Source organism: Polypterus senegalus, chromosome 11, assembly GCF_016835505.1.
Source record: "Polypterus senegalus isolate Bchr_013 chromosome 11, ASM1683550v1, whole genome shotgun sequence".
In the NCBI taxonomy this organism is placed as follows: Eukaryota; Metazoa; Chordata; class Cladistia; order Polypteriformes; family Polypteridae; genus Polypterus; species Polypterus senegalus.
This window is the reverse complement of record NC_053164.1, coordinates 150,615,733-150,628,227: the sequence shown is the minus strand read 5'-3', so window position 1 is coordinate 150,628,227 and position 12,495 is coordinate 150,615,733. Positions and strand designations below refer to the sequence as shown.

At 37.3% G+C, this 12,495-nt stretch overlaps 1 protein-coding gene across 2 annotated transcripts in view; it reads left to right on the top strand.

Moving 5' to 3' along the window:
- ino80e (INO80 complex subunit E) overlaps nt 1-12,495 on the top strand; it is a 48,451-nt gene that overhangs the window by 14,023 nt on the left and 21,933 nt on the right. For both annotated transcript variants that reach the window (XM_039769895.1, XM_039769894.1), the window contains exon 6: nt 3,724-3,841. In XM_039769895.1, the coding sequence (XP_039625829.1) occupies nt 3,724-3,841 (118 nt within the window). The remainder of the gene's footprint in view (nt 1-3,723; nt 3,842-12,495) is intronic.

The following is a 12,495-nucleotide window of genomic DNA, read 5'->3' as shown; positions in this document are numbered from 1 at the left end:
TTAAGTGAAAAAATGCAGTCCTAGTAATCTAGTTAATGTGTGATTTAAAGTTTAGGACTGAGTCTATGATTACATCTAAATTCTTTACCTCCACCTTCCCTTTTAAACCTAAGGGATCAAGTTTATTTATAATACCCTCTGTAGTTCCTATTTTGCCAATCATGAAGATTTTTTTTTCCTCTTATTTATTTTGAGAAATTTACTATACTTATCCATTCTGAAATACTGCTAAGACACTGATTAGGATCAGAGAACCAAGAGCATCGAGGGTCATCAGGCGCTATAGATGAATAAAAACTAAATGTCATCTGCATAGATGGGTTTGTTTACCTTGTATTTTTGAGACCAGTCTGGCCTAATGGAAGCATATAGATTAAAAAAAAAGCAGTTGATCCACAATAGATCCTTGTAATACATTATATACAATAGCATGGATGTGCTAAGTATAATCACCACAACTAACAAAGACTTTTCTACCTGTTATGTAAAACCAAATCCAAGTGACAATGCCAGAGAGGCCCACCCACAGTCGAAGGCGATTTATAAGAATACTGTGGTTTATAGTGTCAAATGCTACTCACAAGTCTAAGAAAACAAGAACAGAAATATGGCCTCTGTCCTGTCTGTATTGACACACAAATAATTTACTACTTTAACCAGTGCAGCTTCTGTACTGTAGTTTGTTCTAAGACCTGACTGAAACTGATCAAGAATTGAATGTTTATGCAAGTAATCATTTTAACTGCTTAAAAACGGCTTTTTCTAGAATTATACTTAAGAAAGGCAGGTTAAAAATTGGTCTAAAGTTGTCAAAAGACAAGAGTCTAGATTAATTTTCTTGAGCAGGGGTTTAACAACAGCAGACTTTTGACAGTCAAGGTGAGACCTCATATCTAATGATGAGTTTACTATCAATGATCACATAGGTGACTTCTTTGAAAAAGACTGTTAGGGTTGATCTATTTTCGGTTGCATTCCATTGAGCTGGGTTTAGAAGACAATCTTGAGAATAAAACTGTTGGATTACCAGCATTATTTTTTTAATTTATGTGTGGGTGTTGGATTGCCAGCATTATTTTTTCATTTTACGCTATGTGTGCTTACAATACTTCATAGTGGACTGTTAGTTCAGTTTTTCTCCATTTATGCTCAGTTCTCCAGCATGTTCTTTTTTCAGACACTCTATTAAGTCTTCCAAGGTATTATAGTGCTGTAAGATTTCTTGACAATTTTTTCAGGGGACACTATATCAACTACAGCTTTTACCTTAGCATTCATGGTTGCATTAGTAGCTGTATTAAGGCAAGAACTACATTTGGACTGATTGTTTAGAATATTAGCATATCTTGACACTGCAGTTGAATCAAAACAATACACTTCCCATTGTTTGTAGTTAACAGTATTTCTACATCAAATAATGTGCAGAAATAGTGAGTTATACCAATACCCATGACCTGCTGCACATCAACCTTTTGAAATTATTAAATCCAGCATGTGTACTACCTTATGTGTTGGCTGGCTGATGTGCTGACTAGGATCAGAAGAGTGCAGCAAGTTCATGAATTCTCTTGCTTTTTAGTCACACTGGTTAGGTTATCCACATGAAAATTGATATCCTCCACAATTAGGAACTTGTCATAGATATTTTTATAGATAACTAGGGGGCTCGCTTTGCTCATCAACTCCCAGGTATGGGTAACAGGATGTACAATTTAAATCAATTGTTATTTTCATGTTAATTGTTACGTATGCATAATAGAACTAACTATTTTAAATTACAGTAAGTAATTAACCATAGTTAAAAATAGTAAAATGTAATAAATTGAAAAAAAATTGTTTCATGTTGCGTTAGAGGTATTCGTTGATTTATGTGTTTTTGGCTTTGAAATTAACATGCAGATACTTTTTAAACTTACAATTTTACTGTATCACTTCAATAAAAACATACACCAAGCAACAAATCTTTTAATTCTTGCGGATACTCCTCTTCGTTGGGAAGAAACACTACTTTTCCCTGATGGCAACACGAATTAGACGATCTACAAGTTTCTGACTTAAACTTTAAAGCCAAACAATATCTACATACTTCTGTCATATCACCCATGCCCATATATTCAATCTTTTTTCACTGTTCTGTTATTTCACAAAGTAATAATTTCCATTTGTTAGCACTAATGTGATCTTTACGATCAGTTTTTCGTGCCTTTCGAATATTACTACTTTCATAATCTTTAACCTGCTCTGCATGTGTATTGTGCCAACGTTTTTGAGCCTCTTTACAATGTTCTAATTTGTCTTCTACTTTTTTTTCTGCTCCCGCTTGGACCTGCTAGGTTTTCAATTCCACTTGGTCTGTGCTGATTATTACTTTCCTTATTTTACGATTTTGCACTTAGATTATTATTGCTCTTTTTTTTACTTCTTTTCTCTCCAGTGCCTTTGGGCCTCTTTTCGACCCGCTGCCTTTTCTTCTTCGCTTAGTCACTGACGTAGAACTTATACAATTATTGTCCAGAATTGGACTATTACAAATGAAACGAATAGATTGTATGTATAACAATACTATCCAGAAAAACTTCTTTAAAGTATGAACTGGAGGACTTATCATAAATGACTTAAAATGAGGAAAACAATAAAAATTTATAAGGGCTGAGAGTGCAGGAATTGTGTCTGACAAAAGCATTCACATGAATGAGAGGTGATTGGACCGTGTGCGTGGTTGAATATGGTTGAGAGGAATGCGAGACTTGAAAAAATCTCCTAGCACAAGTCTCGTTTCATGGGACTTGAAATTATCTCTTTGAAAAGTCTTGTCTCAAAATTTAATTTTATAATAAAGATATAAGTCTGAGAAGTCTTTAGTAAAAGACACATTTTTGAGGTCCGTAAACAGTCAGTACAAGAGACTAAGACACTCCTTGAATAACCATGACAAGATACTTGAAAGACACTAATGTACCAAAACTGTCATGTTTAAAGATTAAGTGGCTCAAGTAAATACTCTCTAAACAGCTGACTTTTTTTCCCTGGCAAACCGAATAAACAGAACTGTAATTTGGAGGTGCTGCTTCAATTAACACTGTTCCTTCATCAGTGCTGAGCCACGTTTCACTTAATGTTAGAAAGTCTATTTTCCCATCACTGATCATTAATGTAAAATGTCTTGCTGTTTAGAGCTCTTAATATTTAGTAAAGCCATGTTTTATGGTCTCAGAAGAGCACAGCTGAATTGGAGTGTTAAGGCTGCTTGAAATGATGATTAAGTTATTAAAGGTTCCCATCTATATGTTTAGGGCTAGGATTCTAATGTAGGTTTCATCTGATCAATGTAGCTTGGGAAATCAATCTGATGCAACTATTCTTGCAGTTGGGATCTTCTAATTCATGGCCTGAACTGGCTCAAAGTTATAAACTAGTACAAACACCTGAGATGCCCATAATTAACAGAGAATCTAGAGCTGAATAAGAGTTTGGAATAAAAAAAAAGCTAACGATTGAAAAATAGAGGAGAAAAACCATCAATAACTGGTTTAGAGGATCTTTTGGCTTTACATTAATCAAGTCAACACTCATTGAGAAATACTAAAAAAAGTGTTTTAAACCTAACATTGTGTCTATATAACAAAAGTCTATAAAAACTGTGTTTTCTTTTCTCTCAATCAGTCTCTGTCATGCAATGTTTTTATTCATAATTTTTTTGTTTTGTTTGGTAATGCATTCCAGAAGGAGAAGCAGCCCTCATCTTTCAAGTGTTCCTCCACATTCTGACACAATATCTTTGCTACCTTCTGCTGGGTACAATGCTCTACAGAGTGGGACAAGTGGATCTTACCTCAGCACAGTAAGTGTTAGTTCAACTGTAAAGTTGTAGTTGTTGTTGCTTTGCTCCCCTTCTCTCTCCTCACTGCTGTAACATTTATTTTTAAGAGTGTACATTTCTCTCTCTGTCAAGATTTTTTCTTCAGCTTCTGTTACCTATAATCAGCCAATGTGTAAATGTGTTGAACTCTTCAGATAGTTGTTGGTAGGCTTGTTCCAGTAGACGGTTATCCATTGTTCATGTAAAATCTCATCTTCATTATGTCATTTGGAAAATTTTGAACAATAAATCAGAGCAACCTGCAGTATAAAATATAATCAAGCAATAACCATGAAAATTTTAATTTCAGAAATTAGCAAAGGCATGAAGAATACACAAACAACACTAAACAGGTATCACAGATACTACCTCCATATAACAAAATTCCAATCGTGTTTTGAGTCATGGTTGGAGAGTTTCAGCCCTTAGCTACAGTTAACACTGCATTGAGATTAAAAGAGACTTACTTTGTTAATGCTCAAGAATAATAAAACAAAAAGAGTGACATTGAACATCAATAATATTTCAGAGCCAAACATAACTGCTGTAGCAGTTTGGGCTCATTTTGGATCCAAACTACAAGATAAAGGAGAGCCTGAAAACCCTGATATTTAACAGCATTGCTTCAAAAACCTAGATTTTAAGTTGTCGATTGTGAACAAAATTAAAACACAATCACACTGATGCGTTGCTCTGTGAATGCCCCCACTTCACCATTCACTTTCAAGCACCTTAGGGTTTTAAAAATGTTCAATTGTGCTTTGCTTATGATTTTTTTTTATTAGCATTTACCATGTGTAGCCTTTTTTAATTTCTTCATAGGCTACTGTTTACACTGTTGGCTTACACCAAAACATTTTTTTTTTTTTTAAATACGAAACAAAACCTCCTGCATATTCAATAGGTTACTGTTTGTGGTGAAGCAATGCATTGTTTAAATAAATAAAACTATATTATTTGTTTAAATACATTTTTTCTAAATAAAAACACATTTAAATGCCATGTTTAAATGAAATGTCGACCGCAACAGTATATCCTACACCACAAACAAGCCCCCCAATGCACCCCAAGCGTGACACAAGAATAAATGATTGCCATCAGTATTTTTTGTTAGTTATGTAAATACGATAAATTGCCTATTGGCACAACACTAATTATTGGTGTGAATCTGGTTTATTGTATCGTTGAAAAGTGAAATTATACAAGTTTAAAAATTGGTGAAATATAAAAGTAATCTGGTTATGACTAATGCAATACCACATTTTTCTTTATCATTCACTCTTATACACTCTTACACTTTTTATATTTTGTATGGTTCTGATGCTGTGTCATCATGTAGAACTAGTAAAAAGATTTTTGATTTTAAAATGTACCATTAACTGAGAGGAACTTTTTAAAATCCCATACATTTTGAATTCTGTTTTTGAGAAGTACTGTTTCTTACCAGCTTGTGCTGAACCTTGCTTTAGTTGCACTTCTTGGTTGTCAGAGACCAACCACAAGAGTGAGAGAGAAAACAAATATGCTGTAACATTTAACTATTCCCCCAGGTTACTCTTGGTTTGTTGTTTATTGTTTATTCTCTCACTATATATAGTCGTGGCCAAACGTTTTGAGAATGACACAAATATTAATTTTCACAAAGTTTGCTGCCTCATTTTTTATGATGGTGATTTACATATACTCCAGAATGCTATAAAGAGTGATCAAATGAATTGCAGTTACTTGCTAAGTCCTTCTTTGCCAAGAAAATGTACTTAATTACCAAAAAAAACATTTCCACTGCTGTTGTGAAGAAGGCTCCAGGGCACCCAAAAAAGTCCAGCAAGCACCAGGACCGTCTCCTAAAATTGATTCAGCTGTGGGATTGGGGCACCACCAGTGCAGAGCTTGCTCAGGAATGGCAACAGGTAGGTGTAAGTGCACACACAGTGAGGTGAAGACGTTTGGAGGATGGCCTGGTGTCAAGAAGGGCAGCAAAGAAGCCACTTCTCTCCAAGAAAAACATCAGCGACAGACCGATATTCTGCAGAAGGTACAGGGACTGGACTAAAGTCATTTTCTGTGCTGAATCCTCTTTCTGATTGTTTGGAGCATTTGGAAAAAAGATTGTCTGGAAAAGAAAAGGTGAGCGCTACCATCAGTCCTGTGTCATGCCAACAGTAAAGCATCCTGAGACCATTTATGTGTGGGTTGCTTGTGCCAAGGGAGTGGGCTTGCTCACAATTTTTCCTAAGAACGCAGCCATTAATAAAGAATGGTACCAAAACATCCTCTGAGAGCAACTTGTCCCAACCATCCAAGAACAGTTTGGCAACAAACAATGCCTTTTCCAGCATGATGGAGCACCGTGCCATAAGGAAAAAGTGATAACTAAGTGGCTTGGGGAACAAAACATCGATATTTTGGGTCCATGGCCAGGAAACTCCCCCAACCTTAATCCCATTGAAACTTGTGATCAATCCTCAAGAGGCAGGTCGACAAACAAAAACCCACAAATTCTTGCAAACTCCAAGCATTGATTATGCAAGAATGGGCTGCCATCAGTCAGGATTTGGCCCAGAGGTTGATTGACAGCATGCCAGGGCGAATTGCAGAGGTCTTGAAAAAGAAGGGCCAACATTACAGGTATTGACTCTTTGCATAAACTTAATACAATTGTCGATAAAAGCCTTTGCAACTTATTAAATAAATACTTGTAATTATACTTCAGTATACCATAGAAACTTATGACAGAAAGATCTAAAAACACTGAAGCAGCAAATGTTGTGAAAACCAATATTTGTGTTGTTCTCAAAAGCTTTGGCCATGACTGTATACCCACCTTATTTTAATTATTGATACTATTACTTTCTTGCATGTTAGAAAACATTTCTGTCATACTGTTAGTCTATTTACACTGCATCCCCTAAATCACTTGTCTCCCAAAGAGATGTTGCTGAAGAGGGGTCTTGTTTAAGGTCATGCAGAACAGAATGCTTCAAATTTTTTTGTATTTCGCATACACCTAAGCAACAATGTTAAAATCACGACTGATGATGATCCAGATTATCTTTTGCAGTGCTTGTTTCATATTTTGCGTACATGAATCACTGAAGACTCCTTCTCTCCAAAAATGTTTTCCTCCCAAAGTTGTATCCTGTGGTATAATAGCCACTGCTGTCTGATCTCCCTTTTCTAGTATTTAATTGCTTGTGTAGCTTCTGACAGCAGACACAGAATGCTCAGCAGCTGCATCAGTCATGTGATGTCTAATTGTGGATGAAAGTGATGCCCAAAACTATTCAAATTAGATTAAGAAGTCATTGCTTACTTTGGAAATTAAAGATGTTGAGATTTTTAACATTATGTATTATATTGTCATTTATATCATAAGGTTTGTTTTTGTGATAATTTTGTTTTATGTGTATTGTTTAACCATTAATGTGCAGGCAGCGTAAGCGATTTGCTAAAGATTATACAGTGAATCAGAAGTGGTCAGTGTACAGGTAGCTCTGCGATTTACAGTCCCTTTGAATGCCAGTGTGCATCGCATGAAAAATCTATTAGGAAATTTCTTTTGACTGTTTGGCAGTATTTTTCTCAGAGATATGAGCTACATTAGTCAATGCTGCCTCATCTCAGCCTCTATCAGACACTTATTTAACCCCTCAGAGGCATTGTCTTTTTGCTTGTGATTTATCAAATCAAATCAAAATCAAATAGCTTTTTATTGTCAATTCCCTATATGAGCAGAACATACAGGGGAATCAAAATACTGCTTCTCTCTCAACTTCATAGTACAATAAAATATAAAAAGTATAACATATAAGATGAATAACATTAGAACTTGTAAAGTAGACCTGTGTGCAATGTGCAATAGTCATCAGTGCAAAAGCCAATTACAGTAAAAAAAAAATGAGAAGGTGCATTATAGAGTAGCTTATGAGATGTACAAAAAGACAAACAGCAGCAGATGTAAGATTGAGTCCTTATATAATACCAGCTGAGGTAGGGTACTTGGTAGATAGTGACTCTTGTTACGGTCTTAGGGGCAGGGGGCAAAGGGGGAAGGTAGTGGACAAAGTTCAGCATCCTGACAGCGTGGTGGGTGATGCTGTTAGACAGCCTTGTGGAGCGGGCCTGGAGGCTCCGGTACCTTTTCCTTGAGGGGAGGAGGCTAAAAAGGGAGTGAAAGGGGTGGGAGGAGTCACCAGCAATGCTGATGGCTCTACGGGTGAGACGGGTGTGGAAAATGTCCTTGAGGGAGGACATTGGGGCACCAATGATCTTACTGGCCGCATCCACTATGCGTTGCAGGGACTTCATACAGGAGTCAGTGCAGCTTCCATACCACACAGAGATGCAGCTTTTCAGAATGCTATCGATTATGCCTCGGTAGAAAGAGCACATGATGGGGAGTGGAACTTGTGCTCTTCTCAGTTTGCGTAGAAAGTAGAGGCGGGAATGAGCTTTCTTGGCCAGTGATGTGGTGTTAGCTGACCAGGAGAGGTCCTCTGTGATGTACGTCCCCAGGAACTTGGTGCTACTCACCCTTTCCACAGCTGAACCATTGATGGTCAGTGGGGGGGGTGCTGTGAATGACCTCTCCTGAAATCGACCACAATCTCTTTGGTCTTTCACACATTCGGCAAAAGATTATTGCCTTTACATCACTGGACCAGTTGGCTCACCTCGTTCCTGTAGTTGGCTTCGTCATTGTTGGTGATGAGGCCGACCATGGTTGTATGGTCTGCAAACTTGACAATGTGATTGGAACTGTAGATTGGTGCACAGTCATGGGTCTGCAGGGTAAAGAGCAACGGGCTGAGCACTCACCCTTGTGGGGCCCCTGTGCTCAACGTGATGTTCTTAGAGGTGTTATTGACGACATTTTATGGCTTCCCTGTAAGAAAGTCCAAAACCCAGTTGCAGAGAGAGGTCTTGAGTCCCAAATGGCTGTTTTTGTATTCGCTGCTAGGGAATGATTGTGTTGAATGCTGAATTAAAATCTAAGAACAACATTCGCTGGATGGACAGCAGCAGAAATGGCATCCTCTATGGACCTGTTTGACTTGTATGCAAACTGAAACGGGTCATGGGAGGGGGGAAGATTGGACTTGTATGTGCTTGTAGCATATCACAATGTTTCAGAATATAATGACATTTATCATGTATAATGTTATCATGTATAAATAATCAAAAATTAGATTTATTTAATTTCGATACAAGAGAAGGGAGTCTTCAATCAGAAATAAAGCTGTCATAAACAACAATATCTACAGCCTGTGGTAGCAGTAGAAATCTCCAGCATCTGAACAAATACACACAGTACACAATTTATTGCTTGATTTCTTCCACACTATAATTGTAATAAAAAGACCAAGTAAATGGATGGCTGGACTATCACTTATGCACACATAATAATATACATGTAGCTTAGGCCAGTTCACTGCCCTACCTCTCCCAGTAACCTTTTGAATCCATAACTGTATGTTCAGCTTCATTGTGTCATGCGTGCAATACAATTGGATAATTACAGTCTTCTCTCATAAATCTAGTGGGGACAGTGCTAATAGTCTGTATTTTTGCCACAGCTCTGGAGGAGGAAAGCTGTGCTGGATGGCTGAGGTGGAAAGTTGGCTCAGAATGTTACTGGCACAGGGCTGTGTACATTCTAAACAGAAATGCCAGTTATATTCTGATCTGACTTTACCACCCTGTTAATGCTTTGTTAGCATTGGGCTAAGTAGGTTTAGTAAGTTAATATGATGTTCTGGCTGTCATCATTTGGCCAGAAGTAACAGGTTGTGACACTAAATGGCATAGCAGAATATGAATGTAAGTAGAAGATTTGAAAGAGTAACAGACATAAACAGTATGAACAGCCTAATTAGCACATCTAATTAGATTACATTATGCCAAAGCAGAGGATCTTCGGCCTGTATTTGAATGCTGAGATCAATAAAACACTCTTCACACCAGCACATAGATCATTACAGTTTTTTTTTTTATATTACAGATTAACTTGCATGTTAAATATTTAATAATTTGAGAAACTTTTGTAAAGCATTACAGCAGTTATAATTAAAATCTTAATTTCCATCCCACCTAATTCAGCTGAAGCTCACAGGTTATTTGGTACTTTACAGGAAAATTCCATTGTTGTAAGGACAATATTAATAATGCCTTAATTCATCATAATATGCTTAGTAATAGAAAATCAAATTGTAAAATAGAAAATGAGAATGCAGTTGGTGTCAGTGGCTACATTTTTCACCAGCATACCTATTTTATAGGTATGAGCAGAACTACCCTAAAAGTTCATAAACATCTGGAAGGTGACTTACACTGTGAGTGTGTGATACATACATGTGTATGCATGTGTGTGTGTGTGTGTGTATATATATATATATATATATATATATAATATGCACATACACGCACACACACACACATATATATACTGTAAAATATACAGTCGTGGCCGAAATTATCGGCACCCCTGAAATTTTCCCAGTAGAGTGTTGCAATTCCAAATGTTTTGGTATACACGTTTATTTCCTCTATGTGCATTGGAACAACATAAAAATACAGAGAAAAAAAGCCAAATCTGACATCATGTCACACAGAACTCCAAAAATGGGCCAGACAAAATTATTGGCACCTTTTCAAAATTGTGGGTAAATCATTTTATTTCAAGCATTTGGTGCTCATTTGAACTCGCCTGTGGCAAGAAACAGGTGCTGGCAATATAGCAATCACACCTGAAGCCAGTTAAAATGGAGAAAAGTTGACTCAACCTTTCTCTTGTGTGTCTGAGTGTGCCACATGGAGAACAGAAAGAAGAGCAGAGAATTGTCTGAGGACTTGAGAACAAAAATTGTGGAAAATATCAACAATCTCAAGGCTACAAGTCCATCTCCAGAGATCTTCATGTTCCTTTGTCAACCTTGCGTAACATAATCAAGAAGTTCACAACACATAGCACTGTAGATAATCTCCCTGGACATGGACGGAAGTGAAAAATTGATAAAAGACTGCAACGAAGGATAGTCCGAATGGTGGATAAACAGCCCCAATCAACTTCAAAACATATTCAAGCTGTTCTGTAGACTATCCGTCGACATCTGAACGAAATGAAACGCAATGTCAATGTCAATTTATTTATATAGCACATTTAAAACAACATAGTAATGCTGCGGCCAAAGTGCTTTACAATAATAGAATAAAAGAAGAAACAATAAACAATAAAACATAAATAGTAATAAAATATATGAACATAAAATAAGATAGATAATAAATAGAAATAATGTTATATGATCACAAAGAGGAAAACCATCAGTATTGCTGAAGGTCACTGAATGCAAGTGAAAAGAAGTGTGTTTTTAATCTTGTTTTGAACTGTTCAATTGTAGACGACTCCTTAATATGATGAGGTGGAGAGTTCCACAGGCGAGGAGCAGCAGCTGCAAAAGCCCTGTCCCCCTTGGTTTTACATTTGGTACGAGGGACAACAAGAGACAACTGACCAGAAGATCTAAACACTCTGGATGGCTGGTGTAAAACACACAGTTCAGATAAATAGGCAGTAGCAAGCCCATGTAACGATTTAAAAACTAGCAGCAAGATTTTAAAATCAATTCGAAAACTGACAGGCAGCCAGTGTAAAGAAGCTAAAATAGGAGAAACAGAGTCATACTTCCTTGCCCCAACCAGAAAGCGAGCAGCAGCATTTTGGACCAGCTATAACCTGTGTATCAGAGATTTGTTAATCCCAGAATACAGCGAATTGCAATAATCAAGGCGAGAAAAAATAAAAGCATGAGTAGCTTTCTCAAGATCTTTAGAAGATAAAAAAAGGCTTTATCTTACCTAATAGACGAAGTTGGAAAAAAAGCAACTCTTCACTACAGAATTTACTTGTTTCTCAAAAGATACGTTACTATCAAAGGTAACACCAAGATTGCGGACTTGAGGTTTGGAAAAGGCAGAGAAAGAGCTGAGAAGGAGCTGAGGACCCCACTGCTGACACAGAAACATAAAAAAGCCAGACTGGAGTTTGCCAAAATGTACTTGAGGAACCCAAAATCCTTCTGGGCGAATGTCTTGTGGACAGATGAGACCAAGGTAGAGCATTTTGGTAAAGCTCATCATTCTACTGTTTACAGAAAATGGAATGAGGCCTACGAAGAAAAGAACACAGTACCTACAGTCAAATATGGTGGAGGTTCTAAGATGTTTTGGGGATGTTTTGCTGCCTCTGGCACTGGATGCCTTGACTGTGTGCAAGCCATCGTGAAATCTGAAGACTACCAAAAGATATTGGGGCGCAATGTAGGGCCCAGTGTCAGGAAGCTGGGTCTGCGTCAGAGGTCATGGGTGTTCCAGCAGGACAATGACTCCAAACATATCTCTAAAATCACTCAGAAATGGTTGAAGACAAAGCGCTGGAGAGTTCTGAAGTGGCCAGCAATGAGTCCGGATCTAAATCCGATTGAACACTTATGGAGAGATCTCATAACTGCTAGGGCACAATATAACTTGGCCACTAACCTGCCCACGACCCTGCCTGACTACTGTGTCTGTTTATAGGAGAGTGGCAGATCACACTACAATAAAAATCCTGTTTCAAGCTGGTTTTGCAAAATTACTGA